Source organism: Pleurodeles waltl, chromosome 3_1, assembly GCF_031143425.1.
Source record: "Pleurodeles waltl isolate 20211129_DDA chromosome 3_1, aPleWal1.hap1.20221129, whole genome shotgun sequence".
Taxonomy (NCBI): Eukaryota; Metazoa; Chordata; class Amphibia; order Caudata; family Salamandridae; genus Pleurodeles; species Pleurodeles waltl.
Genome location: NC_090440.1, coordinates 367266855 through 367286770, shown reverse-complemented (window position 1 = coordinate 367286770; position 19916 = coordinate 367266855). Strand labels below are relative to the sequence as shown.

Genomic DNA, 19916 nt, shown 5'->3' with positions numbered 1-19916 from the left:
AAAGTGCATATGCTCTCTCCCTTAAAACATGGTAACCTTGAATCATACCTGATTGGACTATTTCATTTACCTCGAAGTCCCTAGTAATGTGCACTGTATGTGCCTAGGGCCTGTAGATTAAATGTTAGTAGTGGGCCTGCAGCACTGGTTGTGCCACCTACTTAAGTAGCCCCTTAACCTGGTCTCAGACCTGCCATTGCAAGGCCTGTGTGTGCAGTTTCACTGTCACCTCGACTTGGAATTTAAAAGTACTTGCCAAGCCTAAACCTCCCCTTTCTCCACATATGTCACCTCTAATGAGTGCCCTAGGTAACCCCTAGAGCAGGGTGCTGTGTGGGTGACAGGCAGGACATGTACCTGTGTAGTTTACATGTCCTGGTAGTGTAAAACTCCTAAATTCGTTTTTACACTACTGTGAGGCCTGCTCCCTTCATAGGTTAACATTGGGGCTGCCCTCGTACAGTATTGAAGTGGTAGCTGCTGATCTGAAAGGAGTAGGAAGGTCATATTTAGTATGGCCAGAATGGTAATACCAAATCCTGCTGACTGGTGAAGTTGGATTTAATATTACTATTCTAGAAATGCCACTTTTAGAAAGTGAGCATTTCTTTGCACTTAAATCTTTCTGTGCCTTACAATCCACGTCTGGCTGGGCTTAGTTGACAGCTCCTGGTGCATTCACTCAGACGCACCCCAAACACAGGGTACTCAGCCTCACTTGCATACATCTGCATTTTGAATGGGTATTCCTGGGCTGGGAGGGTGGAGGGCCTGCTCCCACACAAAGGACTGCCACGCCCCCTACTGGGACCCTGGAAGACAGGATTGAACTGAAAGGGGACCTGGTGCACTTCTTAGCCACTCTTTGAAGTCTCCCCCACTTCAAAGGCACATTTGGGTATAAAACAGGGCCTCTGCCCTACCTCATCAGACACTTGCTGGAGAAGAAACCTGAACCAGAAACTACATCCTGCCAAGAAGAACTGCCTGGCTGCTCAAAGGACTCACTTGTCTGCTTTCTACAAAGGACTGCTGCCCTGCTGCTGGCCTGCTGCCTTGCTGAACTCTTGTCTGGCTGTAAAAGTGCTCTCCAAGGGCTTGGATAGAGCTTGCCTCCTGTTCCCTGAAGTCTCAGGACCAAAAAGACTTCTCTTTTTCATTTGGACTCTTCGTGTGCCGAAAATTTCGACGCACAGCTTGCTCCGCGACGAGAAAATCGCCGCACACCGACCCTGATCGGCGCGACACCTTAGGGGCGACCGGAACTTCGACGTACGGCCTCGCAAGGACAACGCCGCCCGACTTCCAGAGGGGAAATCGACGCGACACCTGCTGTGAGAGCGAAAATTCCACGCACAGCCTCCCGGAACGGCGCGCAGCCGGAAAACAAGCCGAAGAATCCACGCACAGACCCCGGATATCTGGTAATCCCGCAAACCACAGAAAGAGACTGTCAGCGCGCCGGAAAATAACGCACGACTTCCCCGCGTGAAAAATAACAACGCAAGTCCGTGTGTGCAGGGGAGAAATCGACGCAGACACCATTTTTCCACGTATCTCTTCTTCTGCGGCCCTTTGCAGAGATTTTCCACTGTAAACCAGGTACTTTGTGCTTGAAAGAGATTTTGTTTGCTTTTTAAAGATTTAAGACACTTAATATCACTTTTCAGTGATATCTCTACAATTTCCCATTGCATCTTCGTTCGTTTTGACCTACAATTATCCAGATAAATATTCTATATTTTTCCAAACACTTTGTGGTGTATTTATGTGGTGCTGTATGGTGTTATTGTATGATTTATTGCACAAATACTTTACACATTGCCTTCTAAGTTAAGCTAGACTGCTCGTGCCAAGCTACCAGAGGGTGGGCACAGGATAATTATGGATTGTGTGTGACTTACCCTGACTAGAGTGAGGGTTCTTGCTTGGACAGAGGGTAACCTGACTGCCAACCAAAAACCCAATTTCTAACACTTCTCAAGTGACATCTAGCTCCTCCACTGCATCATAAAGACTAAGATGACAAAGACACAGACATGATATCAAACTCAAGGGAAGGTAATCTGAATAAAGCAACACAGCTCGTAAACCTTGAAACTGCCCATTCCCGCCACGCCAGCCTTCCCTTGCTAAAGTTTTGAAAGACAGGATAATAGATTTTCTTATAACTTTTGCAGGTGCTCCTTCAAGATTTCTCTCATATTGCTCTTAGGTAAAAAGTCCTTCATGGGGCAGGCTCAATCTATGCACTGCATTTCCCACTACATGTTTTCACTAAAACGCTCATTCACAATAGGACTGTTGGTCCACAGCCTTCTGCGCTGAACCTGTCTTATCTATATAGGAAGGGATAATACTCTTCCATTTATTCACTTTATTTTAGTGTTTCTATTGTGAAAGACTGTTGCTTCTTGTGCAATTCTTCTTTTTTAGACAGCTACGTTTTCCAATTCAAAACTATCAGAACTCCATGGCACAACACAGCATTACAATCACAATACAAACTTTCACCACTTACAATCAAAAATTAGTATTGGTAGGGATTGGACAGCAGAGGATAGGGAAAAGAATCAGGGAAATCCAGTGTTGCATCTGTATGTAAAAGGATATTTCTTCATTTTGAACACGCCAACCCTGAGTTAGAGAAACCACCATTAGTCAACTATGGCACAGAGGAATATGTAACTCAGATGATGCTACCCCCAGTATCTGGATATCACCATTCTCTCTATTTAGTAGCCTTTAGGAAATCTAGAGCCAAGTGCTGTTGTGTGAAGATGTGGATTTTATTGCACCCCACAACATGCATCTTGGTTGCTTGAGGTAATAATGCAGTAATGTTCATCTGCAAAAGTTCCATTTAATCAACTTAATAGCTTTTTGTTGTTCTGCAGCCTCAAATGGCACCTGTTACTTCAGGATAAAACAGGAGTAAGGCCTCAGGATCTGGAAGTAGAAGAGAGTCAAGTACTTTGATTATAGTTGATTTTAGTTAATTTTTTAGGCTGTCCTCTCTCCACATTAGATTTCAACCCCGTTATTACTGCAATTGCACTATATCTGAATATGCAATGGTGACGCATTTCATCTCATTGGGTTTACCCCATGGCCTCCAATTTCGTCACACTCCTCTCCAGGGTCATGACACTTCTCTCAGTCCTAGTAATCCTCAAGAACAAATCCTCAAGGCTCATCTACATTTTTACCATTTTCCAGTCAATGCTATTTACAGAGGTGCTCACTTCTTATAGATAGCCTATGATCAGAGCTTTACTCTGGGTTAAATGTACAATCTTAAGATCTTCCTCTTTTCCCCAGGTTTAGGCATGCCTCTACTGCTAACTAATGTGTCAACATTAATGACCTGATATTTATTGTCAGTGACCAGGGCTTTAATGCGGTGTCTTGCCAAATATGTGCCCATGCCCCCCAGCTGCTCCTTTAAGCTACTGAATTATGCAGTGTTTGGAGGTTGAATAATCTTACAATGTGAGATTGGACCTGTTTCTCAGCTCCTTTTAATAATTATTCTTGCATTGATCATTTTCTTGTTTCTAAAACTTTAGCCAAGGCCATGGCACATGCCAAATTTGCAATTTCCTTCCACCAAACTATTCAAAAGTTAAGTTGTCCTTAAATATACACAAGGAAGACATAAAAAGAGAATGAAGAGCCTGAATCCCTTATTTTGAAAGATAATGATCTGTTTGAAAGTATTAAAAAGGATACTGGGAGTGTTAATAAAGCCAACATGAAGCAATCAGAACTTAACAGTCTGTTGGAAGCTCCACGACCTAAATGGGAAATTAAAAAGGGGTGTTGTAAAGAACCAGCAGCATATGAAGAAATACCATAAAGTTTGAACATGTTGTAGACATTTGAATCATCTAAATAGTTCTTATTAAATCAGATGTAAAATATTTACTACTAACAAATAAATACTTTCATAAATAGTGGGGGGTGAGGATCAAAGCAATAGGCAATACCACCTAATTATAGAATTGTTGAGAATTGTTTCACTTTGCCCTATTCAACAGCTTATGATTAAGTATCTCATAAGATTTAATGGACCTGAAGAATGCATGAAGCCTTGATGGCTATATTGTAAGGTGCAGTGTAAATCTCTCTTCGTAAATTTGTGAGTGAGGTGCGAATACACATATTAGTCACCCACTTGTACAAAATGCAATAGCGAAATGTTACGTACTAGTAAATAGAGAGTAACATTAGCATACGGAGTGGAAAGAGTTAAAACCCCTAGGATTTGATTTGCTTCCACCTGTGTGCCACCTACCTAAACCATCAGGTTTCTTTGTATGAACATTTTCTATAGGAGATGGTGGGAAAACGTTTGGCTAGTGCCGAACAAGGGCGTTTGATATGTGATATTAGAACACTGGCATTCTTGTGTCCTCTTGATAGTAATCATCAGATACAAATAACAATGGACAGGGCAGGCCCACATAAAAAATATAGATGTCACTCACTCTTTTTAGTTGTTGAAAGTATCATCAAACTATGAATATTGCTTGGCAAGATAGAGTGGTGAATCCAGTTTAGTTTCCCACTGGGCACAGGGGACAGCTTAGCCATTGGCTTGCTGGCCTGTTTCCCCTTTTACCTAGTAATGTTTTACCTACTTAGCAGGCTCTGTTTTATCCTATTTATTTCATTATTTCTTTTAGCACTTTGCAATTGTTTACATTTTATAAGAAATGTTTTGCTTTTCGTTATCAGTGTCATTCTGAGAAGGCAACATTATAAGTGGTGTGCATAGGTATTGTCAGCATATCCCTTTCTTTCTTATGTTTGACGGGAACATAATGCACAGTTGTTAAATATTGTTTATGTAATTACCGACACAAGTTTGCAAACATAATCAGTTGTTTAAGTACATACCTGCATCAGGGATCCTACATGAGCCGTATATATATCCAGCTTACATGGACAAGGTCATTAGAGGGGTTCTTTCCAGATGCAATATATGCTGAATGCAGATGCGGCATGGCGCTGGAGCATACACGCGGAAAGACACAGATTGATTCAGAAGTGAATCTCAGCCGCTCCGCCTGGGGAGATTCTCCCATCCGGAGGCGGGCCAGCAGTTTGCCAAGCAATTTAACGAAAAAACGCCGCGTTAAGCAGTCTCGGGTGCTCTAATCAGCCACAGAGCGGTTCCCGACTTCCAGTGCCAGACACCAGTTTTGTATTTAAACGTGGTGGTTTTAGACATAAAACACGGATGTCCTGATGAGGCCATGATTGATGAGGCCGAAACGCGTTGACATACACAGTGGCGAGATTGTGTTCTTTAATCGGAGTCAGCTTCATAAGAAATCACCTAATGTGCACTACATGGGCCCAACAAGAAACATATAGGCACTTTTTAGTTGCTTGTCTGTGAACTTTTCAATCATCGCAATTCAGTGGATTACATCTATAAAATGTGACATTGTGACCAAGAGTATTCTATAAAGAAAGGATGATGGGCACAACCCTCTACTGACGATATGGTCAGCTTTGAGATTACTAAAAACTAGAAGGTGTCCAATGTTGATTCTAGAAGTGACTAGAATTAGATATATGTAATGTCTTTTGTTGTGTAAAAATTGTTTCTGTAAATATTCTGGATATTTCTTTGTATATATATTTTTTTGTAAATACGTCGTATTTTGTACAATACATGTATGAGCCATCGTTTTGCCTTGCACTCAACTAATTGAAGTAAAATGTGGGAAAGTAAATAATCCATGACAGTAATAAGCACTGCTTTTCAAAAATATTAATTTAATTCATCCCTACCGTCAGACCACTTTTTGCTTACATATATGCTGAATGTCACCTTGCTGTAGAACTCAGCCTTTGTGCCTCCATGGAGTCTGACCTAGAGACCTCATTCCAAGGTAATGAGGGCAGGGGCGTGCTTCTCATGGACATGGTACTGGCAGATTAGGGTTTATCACACCTAGCTCGTGTTATGGTAGAGATTAGGCTTTCTTTGTTAGGTATTTTATATCTTATGTTTATTGCAATATGGTGGGGGTTTTCATATTCACAACTCTCATCTTCAAGATTTTGATTTTATTATTTCTCATTATCCTAATTGTTGCATTTCATGCATTTTACAGTAGATTGCAGTCTTTTCAATAAATAAATTGAAAACTCTCCTGCATCTCTTTTGTTGTGTATGTGTGTATGACACTTATTGCTAATGAGAGAAAAGGGTAACTTCCATTCCACTATGACTCCCCTGAGAAGTCGCATCTAGAGTCCATGCGTAAGGCTGACAGAAATCACCTTTGCTGTCTGAGTTTTGGTGAGGTACTGATTGTGAGCTGGGAAGGTTGGGCCGACAGATGCAATTTGTTGTATAAGTGACTCAGTCGCCTACAAACAAAAGTGCTGCCGCCCCTAAACCAGCAGTCTCGCTAAAGAGCGAGAGTCTAACTATGACAATGGCTGACTGCATGTAATTTCATGTTGCTCCTGCTAGGCACCATGTAGTTCAGCATTTCTAAGGTGCTTCAGATGCCAGCTACCACTGGGGAAGAGTGCCAGCACCTACCAAGGCAGTAGACTGCAGGAAGTTGACTGGGTGCTGATGGTATTGTAGTGAGGCCCTCTTGGACCCGTGTTGGTTCCCTATTTTAGCCTTGTTTCATATTTTACACATTTTAGCTACATCGCTTTTAGCAGTGATATTTTACACACTTTTACACACTTTGCTTGCATGATATTATTCTAGGTACGAGTTGCTTGTTTTAGTTATCCTTTTTTTCGACATATAATAACTACATTCTGTTCAAGGCTATGAAAACAGTACACGATATCCTAGTGCTTGTGTTGCCCATTCCGGAGACAGCTTCTAACATCTAGACATAGTATTGCATCAAAGCTGTGCTTCTAACACAATGTTGCTTTTATTATATACATTTGTGCACTGACCCGGAAGGAACAGAGGGGCACTCCAGCCATCATCCTAGGACGAATGCTGTGTTTGACATGCAGCTTTGCTGGTGCTTATCTTCTAGCCTCCTAAAGGGATTGCCATCCACACTACATGCTGACCCTTGACGCTGTTCCACAGATTTGGGGCTAAGGCTAACCTCTTAGATCGGGCAAAGGCAGAGAGTACACCCACTATGCTTTCAGTATAAACTTAGGGTTATGTAGGAATATCTAGACATTGTTCACAATGGTTGAATTGTTCATTATTTTACATTGTTTATAATGCTGGTAACTTTGCTCTGTTTCATCTGCCTAATTATCACAGCTCATTTTCTCTATGCAAAATTAGTTGTTTCAATAAATGTATTGAAAACGTACTTTCATATCTGTTTTTTTTTTCCACCTTGGCATGCATGAGTAGTACAATGAAAGGATGAGATCTGTTTCCTAAACTTCCTTGGGAGTCAGCGTGTCATGTTCAGGTTGCCATAATCACCTTCCTCCTAAGGTTAAGAATTGGGGTGAGGCACTGTGAGCTGGCCAGGAATTGGGCAGACAGCTCTTGATGGTTTTGATGGACTTAGTCCTCCATAATCAGAAGTTCTGTTGTCCTAATAGGCACATCTATAATCTTAGTAGAATGGTACAACAGTATGGCTTGTGGAGACAATTAATTAGGTAGTATACGGAGGCCTCCGACTGAGAGTGGCATCTCACTGACTTGGTGGAGTGGGAGATTGGGCCCCTTGAGCCCCTGACTGTAAGAAGAGACAGTATGCAGCTACATTTTGAGGGTTCCTGGTTGAAAAGTAGTACAAGATGAAAGGCTCACGGAAGGGACTTTGCCTGGGGGGGGGGGGGAGAGGGAGAAGCAGCAGTCGTTGACGAAATGTATGGAACACTGCTCTGATCTTCTCTCCAGCGGGTTGACATGGAGAGGGGGACTAGGAGTCTTTAACACGGTTTGGAAGCCTGCAGACACTAGGATTAGTGTTCCCTTGCCCCTAGGGATAAGTGCACCTAGCAGCAGGGCCTTACTGGCAGTGCCTTTCTTCTTTTCAAGTATATCTTCAAACCTTACAGCTTGGCAAAGTTACATTCAAACAGTATTATGTAATGCCTTAGTGTTCACAAAAATGAGGAGTATTTATTTCTCTCTCAAAATCCTCTCCCAATCCTCCCCCCTGACTATGACGGGCAAAATGGACTTTAAACAGGAAACTCATAGATTTTGAGTTTCTTGCTGGCATTTGTGAATGACTCATCTCTCTCCAATACTTATATATGTATTTAGGAGTCAAATAAAGTGCTATACACCACCTCATGTATAATGGATGGCAGATGTTGATGAGCAGCAGTGGGTGCAAGAGGCAACTGCTGGCACAGTGAGGCACTTTGTAAATTTTTTGCAGATTAAGTTTGTGTAGAGGTTGCCCAGAGGTTGTCAGCAATTACAGACTGAGCCTAACACAATCAAGGCCTCTTCTCTAGCAAAAGCGGCAACTGTGAGTAGTCATATACATGCTAGCAAGCAATGGATTATCTAGATAGGGCAGTGTAGGAAGTTGGCTCTGTATATACTATTTCAAAGTAAGAAATAGTGTGCACAGAGTCCAAGGGTTCCCCTTAGAGGTAAGATAGTGGCAAAAAGAGATAATTCTAATGCTCTATTTTGTGGTTGTGTGGTCGAGCAGTAGGCTTATCAGAGGGTAGTATTAAGCATTTGTTGTACACACACAGGCAATAAATGAGGAACACACACTCAAAGACTTACTCCAGGCCAATAGGTTTTTATATTGAAAAATATATTTTCTTAGTTTATTTTAAGAACCAGAGGTTCAAGATTTATGTTAAACACATTAAATATAAGGTACTTCACTTAGATACTTTAGGAACTATGAATAAAAGCAATATCACATACAGTCTTTGTAAAAATGGCACTAAGCTATTTTCAAAGTGGACACTGCAAAAATCAACAGTTCCTGGGGGAGGTAAGTAAAGGTTAGGTTTGTTTGTAAGTAAAACACTTACAAGTCTCAAAGTTGGGGCAAAGATAGTCCACCGTTGGGGGTTCAAGGCAACCCCAAAGTTACCACATCAGCATCTCAGGGCCGGACAGGTGCAGAGGTCAAAGAGGTGCCCAAAACACATAGCCTTCAATGGAGAACAGGGGTGCCCTGGTTCCAGTCTGCCAGCAGGTAAGTACCCACGTCCTCTGGGGCAGACCTAGGGGGGTTTTGTAGAGCACTGGGGGGGACACAAGAAGGCACAGAAAGTACACCCTCAGCGGCACAGGGGCGGCCGGGTGCAGTGTGCAAACAGGCGTCGGGTTTTAGATAGGAAGTAATGGAGGGACCCGGGGGTCACTTCAACGATGCAGGCAGGCACAGGGGGGGCTCCTTGGGGCAGCCACCACCTGGGCTAGGAAGAGGGTCGCCTGTGGGGTTGCTCCTGCACTGGAGTTTGGTTCCTTCAGGTCCTGGGGGCTGCGGGTGCAGTGTTGGTTCCAGGCATCGGGTCCCTTGTTACAGGCAGTCGCGGTCAGGGAGAGCCTCTGAATTCTCTCTGCAGGCGTCGCTGTGGGGGCTCAGGGGGGTCGTCTCTGGTTACTCATGGGCTCGCAGTCGCCGGGGAGTCCTCCCTGAGGTGTTGGTTTTCTGCAGGTTGAGCCGGGGGCGTCTGGTGCAGAGTGGAAAGTCTCACGCTTCCAGCGGGAAACGTGAAGTCTTTAAAGTTGCTTCTTTGTTGCAAAGAAGTTGCAGGTTTTTTAACAGAGCCGCTGTTCACATGAAATTCTTGGTCCTTGGGTGCGGGGCAGTCCTCTGAGGCTTCAGAGGTCGCTGGTCCCTGTTGGATGCGTTGCTGTTGCAGTTTTCTTCGAAGTTGGGAGACAGGCCGGTAGGGCTGGGGCCAAAGCAGTTGTCGTCTCCGTCTTCTCTGCAGGGCTTCAGGTCAGCAGTCCTTCTTCTTGTTAAGGTTGCAGGAATCTAGTTTCCTAGGTTCAGGGGTGACCCTAAATACTGAATTTAGGGGTGTGTTTAGGTCTGGGAGGCAAGTAGCCAATGGCTACTGTCCTTGAGGGTGTCTACACCCTCTTTGTGTCTCCTCCCTGTGGGGATGGGGGCACATCCCTAATCCTATTGGGGGAATCCTCCAAACTCAAGATGGAGGATTTCTCAAGGCAGGGGCCATCACAGCTCAGGACACCTTAGGGGATGTCCTGACTGTTGGGTGACTCCTTCTTGTTTTTCTCATTATCTCCTCCAGCCTTGCCGCCAAAAGTGGGGGCAGTGGCCGGAGGGGCGGGCATCTCCGCTAGCTGGGATGCTATGGGGCGCTGTAACAAAAGGGGTGAGCCTTTGAGGCTCACCGCCAGGTGTTACAGTTCCTGCAGGGGGAGGTGAGAAGCACCTCCACCCAGTACAGGCTTTGTTCCTGGCCCCAGAGTGACAAAGGCACTCTCCCCATGTGGCCAGCAACAAGTCTGGTGTGTGGCAGGCTGGCAGAAACTGGTCAGCCTACACTGGAAGTCGGGTATGTTTTCAGGGGGCATCTCTAAGATGCCCTCTGGGTGTATTTTACAATACATTGTACTCTGGCATCAGTGTGCATTTATTGTGCTGAGAAGTTTGATACCAAACTTCCCAGTTTTCAGTGTAGCCATCATGGTACTGTGGAGTCCGTGTTTGACAAACTCCCAGACCATATACTCTTATGGCTACCCTGCACTTACAATGTCTAAGGTTTTGCTTAGACACTGTAGGGGCATCGTGCTCATGCACATATGCCCTCACCTGTGGTATAGTGCACCCTGCCTTAGGGCTGTAAGGCCTGCTAGAGGGGTGACGTACCTATGCCACAGGCAGTGTGAGATTGGCATGGCACTCTTAGGGGAGTGCCATGTCGACTTAGTCATTTTCTCCCCACCAGCACACACAAGCTGAGAGGCAGTGTGCATGTGCTAAGTGAGGGGTCCCTAGGGTGGCATAAGACATGCTGCAGCCCTTAGAGACCTTCCCTGGCATCAGGGCCCTTGGTACCAGGGGTACCAGTTACAAGGGACTTACCTGGGTGCCAGGGTTGTGCCAATTGTGGAGACAAAAGTACAGTTTAGGGAAAGAACACTGGTGCTGGGGCCTGGTTAGCAGGGTCCCAGCACACTTTCAAATCATAACTTAGCACCAGCAAAGGCAAAAAGTCAGGTGGTAACCATGCCAAGGAGGCATTTCCTTACAGACAGTTTTCAGATTTTCTTGAAAACTGGCAAGAGCAAGGGTACTGTACAACAATGGGTTCAATGCATTAATGGATTTTTCAGATTGATACTTCTAACTGCAGATTCCTCACCTTAGAAGATCTCCCAGGTGCCAGACTGGTTCCAGAGATTTTATTCTTAGCTGCTTTACCGTGTGCTGCTGGGACGTGTTGTGCAACTCTGTGTTGGCTCTATACCCCAAAGGATGAGACTGTGTGGAGCCGCATCCAGGCGCTACCACTGCGCTGACATTGGTTCCTTTCTTTCCACACCTTTTGATGGAGATCCAGAGCTCAGCTCCCACCAGTTTCTGACTATCCTAAACATCTATACATTGTGTTAGGTAACAAGGTCCCCACCGAAAACTACAGGATTGCAGGAAGTAGATGCTGGTCACCGATCCACCAGGGCACAGTAAAAGACTCAACAACATGTGACAAGTACACATAAATGCAGTAGAAGGCTATTTGAGACTTGGAGGTGAAGTTGTATGTCACTGAACACAAGAAGAAGTCATGGGTTTAGTATAGATTCCGCTGCTAGTCCAAGTTGTGGGCCCAGTGACAGGACCACTTTTCTGACTGCTCCACTTCCTCCTACAAGTCTTCCAGTATGTCCAAGTCCAACCACAAGCATAAAAATGTGATGTGGAAATCAACCCTATCCCGTCACTTTGACTCCAAAGAGAAGGCTCAAGGGTGTTGAAATGGCAGTAATAGTCCATCGAGATTACCAGCCATATTGTGAATCTCTCAGTTGATTCTGATGCATCCCTAGTTTCTCTGACCTTCATCGACCCTACACCAGTCTGAGACCTTGAAATAGATCATGCTGCAAATTTTCTGTGTGCTTTTTGGCACCCATTGGTGCATTTTCCGACTCTATGGAACCACAGGGGCCTCCAATGGGGTTACTGGTATTGGGGCCCTCTGCAGACCTTGTACTGACTACAGTACAGACTTCTACTCTGGCCTCATGATCTACTCTGAGTCTCTCCTCCTTGACACTGGGGCCCACATAACTGGCACAAGATGATGATCCTGCGTCGACACCCATGTTGGATCCCTAAATCGACCAATGTTGCACTATGAGATTACAAAGGTGCAATGTGCTGTCATGCAACAAGACTCTAATCCTGCACCATAGTGCACTTTTTTGAGTTCTTCGATGTTAACCAATGGGAGGAAAACAAATTCAGCAAACCTACTTTACAACAACATAAAAGACCAATCTCTGAGACCTAAGGTAAATATTGGGCAAGGGTCAGGACCACACCAAGAGGTCACTCCAGGCAGTACTAGGGCAGCCGGGTGCAGAGGTGTAGTACGGCATCAGGTGTCCAATGTATTTCAGGGGGGATTGGTCTCTGTGGGAAAAAGACTGCAGGCTCTGGCTAGGAAGCCTGTTGGGGAAAACCAACAGGTAGGTAACAAACATAGGTGCACCTTTGGTCTTCTTCACCAAGGCCTGGGGGCGAAGGATGCAAGGGTGTCCTTTAGTGTCGGGTTTCTGTGCCCGGGAGCACTCGCGGTTGAGGGGTGCTGTGATCTGAGGCTGCAGGCATCGTCGTGGAGTCCAGGAGGGGCAAAACCACAGTGGACTCAAGCTCAGGAGAGCTGGGGGACGTCATGAACACCAGGGGCCCACTGTAGGGTGGGCCGTAGAGGACGAGTGCAGTGGTTGCTTCAGGTGTCAGGTTTCTCTCACCACAGAGGCTGCAGAAAAGGAGGCCTGTGTGCAGAGGCTGCAGGCAACTTCGGGATGTCCAAGAGGGGTGCAACCACGATGGACTCAGACTCTGAGAAGCTGGGGAACTTTGGGGGCACCGTAGCTCCCCTCCCACTCGGGTCATTGACGGCAGGTGCAGTGGTGACTTCAGGTGTCGGGTCTTTTTGGTTCAGGAGCCTGCAGAGTCCTTTCATTAGAGATGGTTGGGGAGCAGGTCTGCTGCTCACAGAAGCCTTGAGTCTTTTTTGAAGGCAGGCAGTCCTCCTGAGTTTCTGAAGGCTCAGCTGCAGGACGAGCCATCTTTTGGAGCCTCAGTATACTACCTAATTAATTGTCTCCACAAGCTATACCATCAGCATCCACACACACCTTCCTGCAGTCTACTGCCTCTGTAGGTGCTGCTACTCTTTCTCAGTGATAGATGGCATCTGAAACACTTAAGAAATCCTGAACTACATGGTGCCCAGTAGGAGCAACATGAAATTACATTGTCGGCCATCTTGTCAAGCGATATTCCTAGTTTTCTGATACTTTCAACAACAAAAAAGAGTGAGTGACATCTGTATTTTCAAGCTGGGTCCTACCAAGTTGAAGGGGCTTTCATTCATTGACACGGTTTTGGAAATGGTGGAGGTCATGTTTTTTCCTCCACAGCAATGAGTTCAGGCCATTCAGGCTATAATCCTGATGTTTCAGGCACAGTCCTGGATTTCACTGAGCATAGCTCTGAGGCTTATTGGCCTCTTAGCTTCATGCATCCTACTTATCAACCATGCAAGCCAGAATCTCTATGCTTTGCATTGGAACCTGAGCTTCCAGGGGCCCTGCATCAAGAGAGCCTCTCTGACACCATTCACGCCACAGATGAAACAGCTTGATTTCTGCAGTGTTGAGTGATCAACTGCAAGTTGTCCAATGGCAGACCCCTCTCTCCCCCTGACCCACAGCTGACAATGAAGATGGATGTGTCATTCTTTGGTTGCAGACAAAAGAGGGGGGTCACTTGGGACAGGTGTAGACCAGAGACCTCTGGATCGCAGTGGAGAGCTAACTCCACATAAATGTGCTGAAGCTGCGGGCCTCAAGGGCCACTATATTGGTATGTGTAACTGGAAAAACTGGAAAAAGCTGGGTGGAGTGGGGCTCTGGGTTCTATGCCAGTTAGCTATGCATCTCAGGAGGTAGCTGAAATGGCAAAGCATCTTTCTGGTTGCCAGTCAGTGGTGTTTGATTGACTGTGGTTTGTCCAATGTCACACACCTCTATCTCCCACACTCAGAGCTAACAGTGGTGATGGATGTGTCATTCCTGGTTTGAGTCGGGGAACACCTGCGAGAAGAGGAAACTTGTGGACTCTGGACCGCAGTAGAGGGCCACCTCCATATGAATTTTCTGGTCCTGCAGGCCATTTATTTAACCCTGAAGGGATTTTTGCTGTTCATCAAGAGGAGGCTGGTGCAAGTTCTCAAGAACCACTGCACTGGTATGTGGCACTGCACAAAACAAGACAGCGTGGGGCCCTGGGTTCTGTGCCAGTAGGCTTTGCGTCGCTGGAGGTGGCGGAAATGCCAGAATATGTTTCTGGTTGCCAGCCATGTGGTGGGGTCCATGAATGGCAGAGCGGATGAAATGAGCATGTGTTGTCTGGCAGATCACAAGTGGTGCCTGCATCAAGAGATGCTGCAGGATGTCTTCCCCCAGTGGGAGGAATCCTGATATGCGCCTTTTTCTGCCGCAATAGCGTCAAAAAGCAGTGCAAACACAGCAAAATGTGCAAAGGAGCCCCGAAATGGATCCCAGAAGCCATGAAAGACCCCAGGAAGACTACAACCGACCGGGAACCAGCCAGGAGGTCCCAGACAAGACCCAGGAGAGGGAGAAGAAGAAAAGGAAGCGCTGGTTCAGTGCAGAGGAGCATGAAATACTGGTGAAAGAAGTGACGGAACACCAGCATCAACTTTTTGTCACCTCAAAATTGCCAATTGGAAGGAGAGAGGCAATTTGGCAACAAACTGTCGACAAGATCAACAGTGTGCCAGAAGTATGGAGAACAGTCACTGAGTGCAAAAAAATCTGGCATGACTGCAAGCGCAGGACCAAGGAAAAGGTGGCAAGGAACAGGAAGGCAGCACTGCAGACTGGAGGTGGGAGTCCAGCACCGCAGGAGGCCCTGGACCACATGGAGGAGATGGTGGCAGCCGTAATCCCTGAGGAGATCGTCACAGGTATTTAAGGCCACTGCAGACTACCAGGAAACCACATAGATGCAGGGTAAGTTGCATGGGGGACAAAAATGCCTAAATGTTAACTGTAAGCGGGGGGGACATACCTACTACACAATGCATGTCAGCCATGATAATCAGGTAGTGGAAAGGGCATGGCACGGGTGCATGGGCTGTGCAGGGGAAACCTGGGGCACAGCACAACAATACACCAACAACCTTTGAATGGGGGTACTCTACCATGTCAAGGTTGTTGGAAAGGCAAAGCATATCCAGGAGGGTAGGGTACAACGTAAAACTGACCTGCTGTCACACGACAGCTGGTATTGTCGCTACATGAACGAGGGCTTAATTACCAGTCTCGGGCCATATCCGCAAGTGGTATTTACCATTGACAACAGTTGCCTCTACCACCTGTGCTGTGTGTGCAGGTCAAGTAGCTTACGGCAGTTATGTGCCCATGGATCAAACACACCCAAAATAGAGGGTTCAGGATGACGATGTTATCAATCCCCTGTAATTCCTAACAAAGTGCAAATCCTGTCAAATGCTCATGTCTATAGGCGCAATAAACATCAGGTATTGTTACTTACATTATGAAGTACACAGCAGTATTGTCATACCCATGCTGCACATTTCAGGGTCTACCCCGTGCCTGTGTTACAATAGCTGAAGTGCCACCTTGCAACATCCCAACTGTCATACTGCTAAGGCAACAGCATTGAGGGTGAGGACATATGTGTCTAGCTAGTTAAACACACCCGCACAGTCATAAGAGGAAATGGAACACTGCCAGGACCATCACTGCAATCCAATGTAGCACACATTCCCCAACATCAACATTACACACTACCAATGCTGACACCTGTATTGTGCCATGCCAATGCTCTACATAGGATATGCTAGGTCTCAGCAACATATAGGTGGATGTGAAATATCTGAGACTGGGTCAGTTCCAGATTAAGTGTGGTGCAAGTGGCATCAGAACACCCACAGCCAGTGCAAGGCCTTACCATGATAATGGGAGTAGACGGAGGATTGAGTAGGACAAGAAGGTGGCAACATACAATTTGGACAGAACTTACACCTAGAGGATGTGACGCAGACAATTCCCCAAACTGCCCACACTATATGTGACATGCAGGTGGGGCATAGGCCTGGGAGAATGCTAATCTTAATGACGGGAACAATGAACAGGAACCAAGACTACAATGTTCCACTAATAGGAAGTCAGTAACGTCACATTACAAATGCCACAACACAGACACATTATTTGTACAATATCTCATTGCAGAGGACGATGGCTCTCCTGGGGATATGCCTGTCCTGGACTTCCCTGATGACATGGATGATGAGCTGACAAACATTAGCCAGCAGACCCTCCAAGATGCCCATGGAACCCTCCAGACCCCACCTTCAGTCGCAAGGAGGAGCACAGAAGTAGCAGCCATCACAGAGGACCCACCCTCACCCCAATAGTACGACCTGCCAGCTCCAACCCAGCTGAGGACTCTAAGGACACTGGTACCACCTTTGAGAGGACTGTACTTGGGGTACAGCGGGAGCTGGCCAAGGAGGTGCGGTGGGGATGCGAAATATGGCAGCCAGCCTTGAGGGGATGCACACATGCATGATGTCATCTGCAGAACAGGCAGCAGCCATGCAAGCGCTACCATCCATCCTGCAAGGACTACAACAATGTGTAAGGGAATTCACCACAGCAGTAAGGGAGTTGCCACAACACCTGGCATCCCAAACCTTTCACTGCATGCACAAATGCAATCATGACCCCCTCAGGGCCGACCTGGCTGCCTACCACAGTGATGCAGCTGCTATACTCAAGAACCAGCAGCTCCTCCTTGCTGAAAATACCCTTAATAGCCCCACAGTTGGCAGCTATCTGGAATTCTGACTCCACGTCTTCAAACACTGAAGTGTGTGTTGCCCCTTCAAACCCACCTACACCAAGGGCAGAGGAGACGACACACACATCAGAAGATGAAGACGTGGAACAGATCACCTTCACCCGTAGGAGTACCCAGTAGACCAGTCCATGCCACATGGGCACTGATATCCTAGGTCCTGTGCGTGTTAACATGCCAGTCTTGCTACAGTTGGTCACATGCACTGTTCTCCAGCACACTGTTCACCTTGACACTGTGCTCTGTGATTGTCTCTCACTACCTCATTGGCAATTCATGTTCCTCTGCACTGTATGACACTTCACCCCAGCATGTCCAATGACAAGTCCCATTGCACTTGTGTTGCATCACAATGGAAGGCGACACTAATGGACTCACAATCCTTCACTATGTAATCACTGCAGCACTTTAAAATAAATAGCACTTACACAACCACTTTGTCTCTGTGTAATGTGACACATAAACTGTGTAGGAGATTAGTGATGTATGTCACATGTCAAAGGCCACAGAATGTCAATACAACTGCGTTGAAAGATTGTGGGCTGATAACTATGCACTGGGGTCTGGATTGTATCATCATCTGCGCTTCTTGAGACTTATTTCTGAAGTAAATTGAAAACAAACAGTATAATGCTGTGTTGGACCGAAAAGGTCCGCTTCAAGGTATGTATAAGGTGAAAATCATTGTGGCCAACATTCCCTTCAAGACAATCTTTATGTATGTGACATCTGACTATAAACTTTCATCTCACACACACACACACACCATACAGCAGGAATGGATGTGTACGAGTGTATGGACAAATATGTAACCTGGGAGTACAATGTAAGAAATGATAGGTGTGATTTATGTATACAATACTACATAAGAATATAACATCACTCAGCTTATCAGGGTTCACATGAACATCAGGCTGCAGGCAGATGTACCACAGTGCCCAAGATTCCAAATCAGGACTCAAACGATGACAGATTTAAAAACACATACAAACTTCACAACATATTGGGAACCATAGTAACCTTGATTGGTGGGTGCAGTGGATGGCAGATGCATAGAGAAGTAGCTTTGATGTAGCTGCCAATGTGGCTGCACATTAGGAAATGTGAATAACCATGTCAATAATGTGATTTTGATGCAGGATGGAACACAAATGCAAATACTAAATTGACACTGTTCACCCATGCCAAGGCCCTAATTCCCAAGCATATGCCACATACTGTAAAGGAGTACCTAAAACTTTATTTCACAGTAATAAAGGATACTAAAACTAGGGGAAACACCTTAACTAACCTAACCTATCCTAACTACACATAACCCACAACTGGCCCTAACTACCCTCAGCTTCACTTACCTATCACATTTAACTAAACACTCTAAACATCAACCCCCCACCCCCCTTATACGATGGGACACATGTAGGACAACATATACTAACCTAAACACATACTAACTTATCCTAAACAAATATAGATTTTTATTTTGGGGGGGGGTAATATATATATATATATATATATATATATATATATATATATATATATATATATATTTTGTTTTTTACACATAAACCCCAACATCATCCCCCACCCACCTACAAAAAAAACATGTAATAATGTAATCCCCTCCACCCCCAACCCACTTATACTAACTAAACTAACAGCCTACTTAAACCTAACACTAAACCCCCTAAACCCACTACAGAAAAGAACCAGGAAAGAGGAGGGAGAGGAGGGGAGGGAACCATGGTTGAGGATCCAAAAGTCACAAATTGGCCATCCGCAGGATCTTCTTAATACCCCACAATCTTCTGCTATTGCCGGACACCTCCTGCTGCAGCCTGTCAATCCTGGGTAACGTCCGTTGCATGTCACGTCTCATGTTCTGAAATTCTACATTGTCTATCACTGCAGCTGGGGTTGTCTGTGTTCCACTTGTTGATGGTACTGCTGGTGCCTGTGCTGTGCTTGGAGGGGGAGGTACAGGAGCTGCTGCCTGTGGGTCTGGGGCAGATGAGGTTGAGGGACCTGCAACAGTGGCTGTCATCCTTTGGGTGACTGTGGTCTGAGCTGTAGTGGTGCTGGTGGCTGTTGTGGGCAGGGCTAGCACCCCTTGGGCAAATGCCCTCCAGACCCCTGTGGCTCTCTCATGTCAATACCGGCGTGCCATATTGCAGAACCCAGACTCCACATCTAGTATGTGGCAGTAACGCATTGCCCGCCTCTGGAATTCCCTGATCTCATAGGCATTCATGTTGGCAGCTGTAAAAATAGAGAAAGCCAAACACTAGTGACATCATTATGTGATACATCTACAGATGATATTGTAACACGTTCTCAAAAATAGCTGATACTGTCCAAATCACAGTGCAGATCATAGAATGTCCCTGAGGAATGACAGTCCAATGCAGCCTACACATCTACTATCTAACAGCACAGCAATGCACAAAAGGTGTGTACCTACTTAAATGATCTGTGCATCTTTGTACTGCTAATAGTCACATAAAAAATGCTGCAAGTACTCTACATGTGTCAGGCCAACTAATGACTGTCTTCTGGAAGACAACCAAAGCCCACAAGACCTGTGATTTGTAAATGGAATTGCCTGGAAGGTATGCAGTTGCTAATCATGAGGGGGCATCCTGGGTTGGAACAAATAAATGTTTAAATTACATGTCTGTCTTCTACACTGGGATCCTCACACCTAGGTACACATATTTCCTATCCCTAACCCTGTGCCTCGGGGGGGAGTGGGGTGGACATGCAACACATACTTTCAAACATCAAGGACAGGCAGGAAGCTTTGGACAGCTGTCCATGGGTTTAGTCACTCCACCACAGGTA

At 45.7% G+C, this 19916-nt stretch overlaps 1 protein-coding gene across 2 annotated transcripts in view; it reads right to left on the bottom strand.

The window, feature by feature from the left end:
- The window catches only part of USP50 (ubiquitin specific peptidase 50), a 233775-nt gene that overhangs the window by 8930 nt on the left and 204929 nt on the right, over positions 1 to 19916 (bottom strand). Inside the window, exon 7 of one of the 2 annotated variants that reach the window (XM_069222543.1) lies at positions 3776 to 3797. The exons of the other annotated variant lie outside the window; for it this stretch is intronic. Coding sequence (XP_069078644.1) covers positions 3776 to 3797 — 22 coding nt within the window. The remainder of the gene's footprint in view (positions 1 to 3775; positions 3798 to 19916) is intronic. 2 annotated transcript variants of the gene reach the window in all.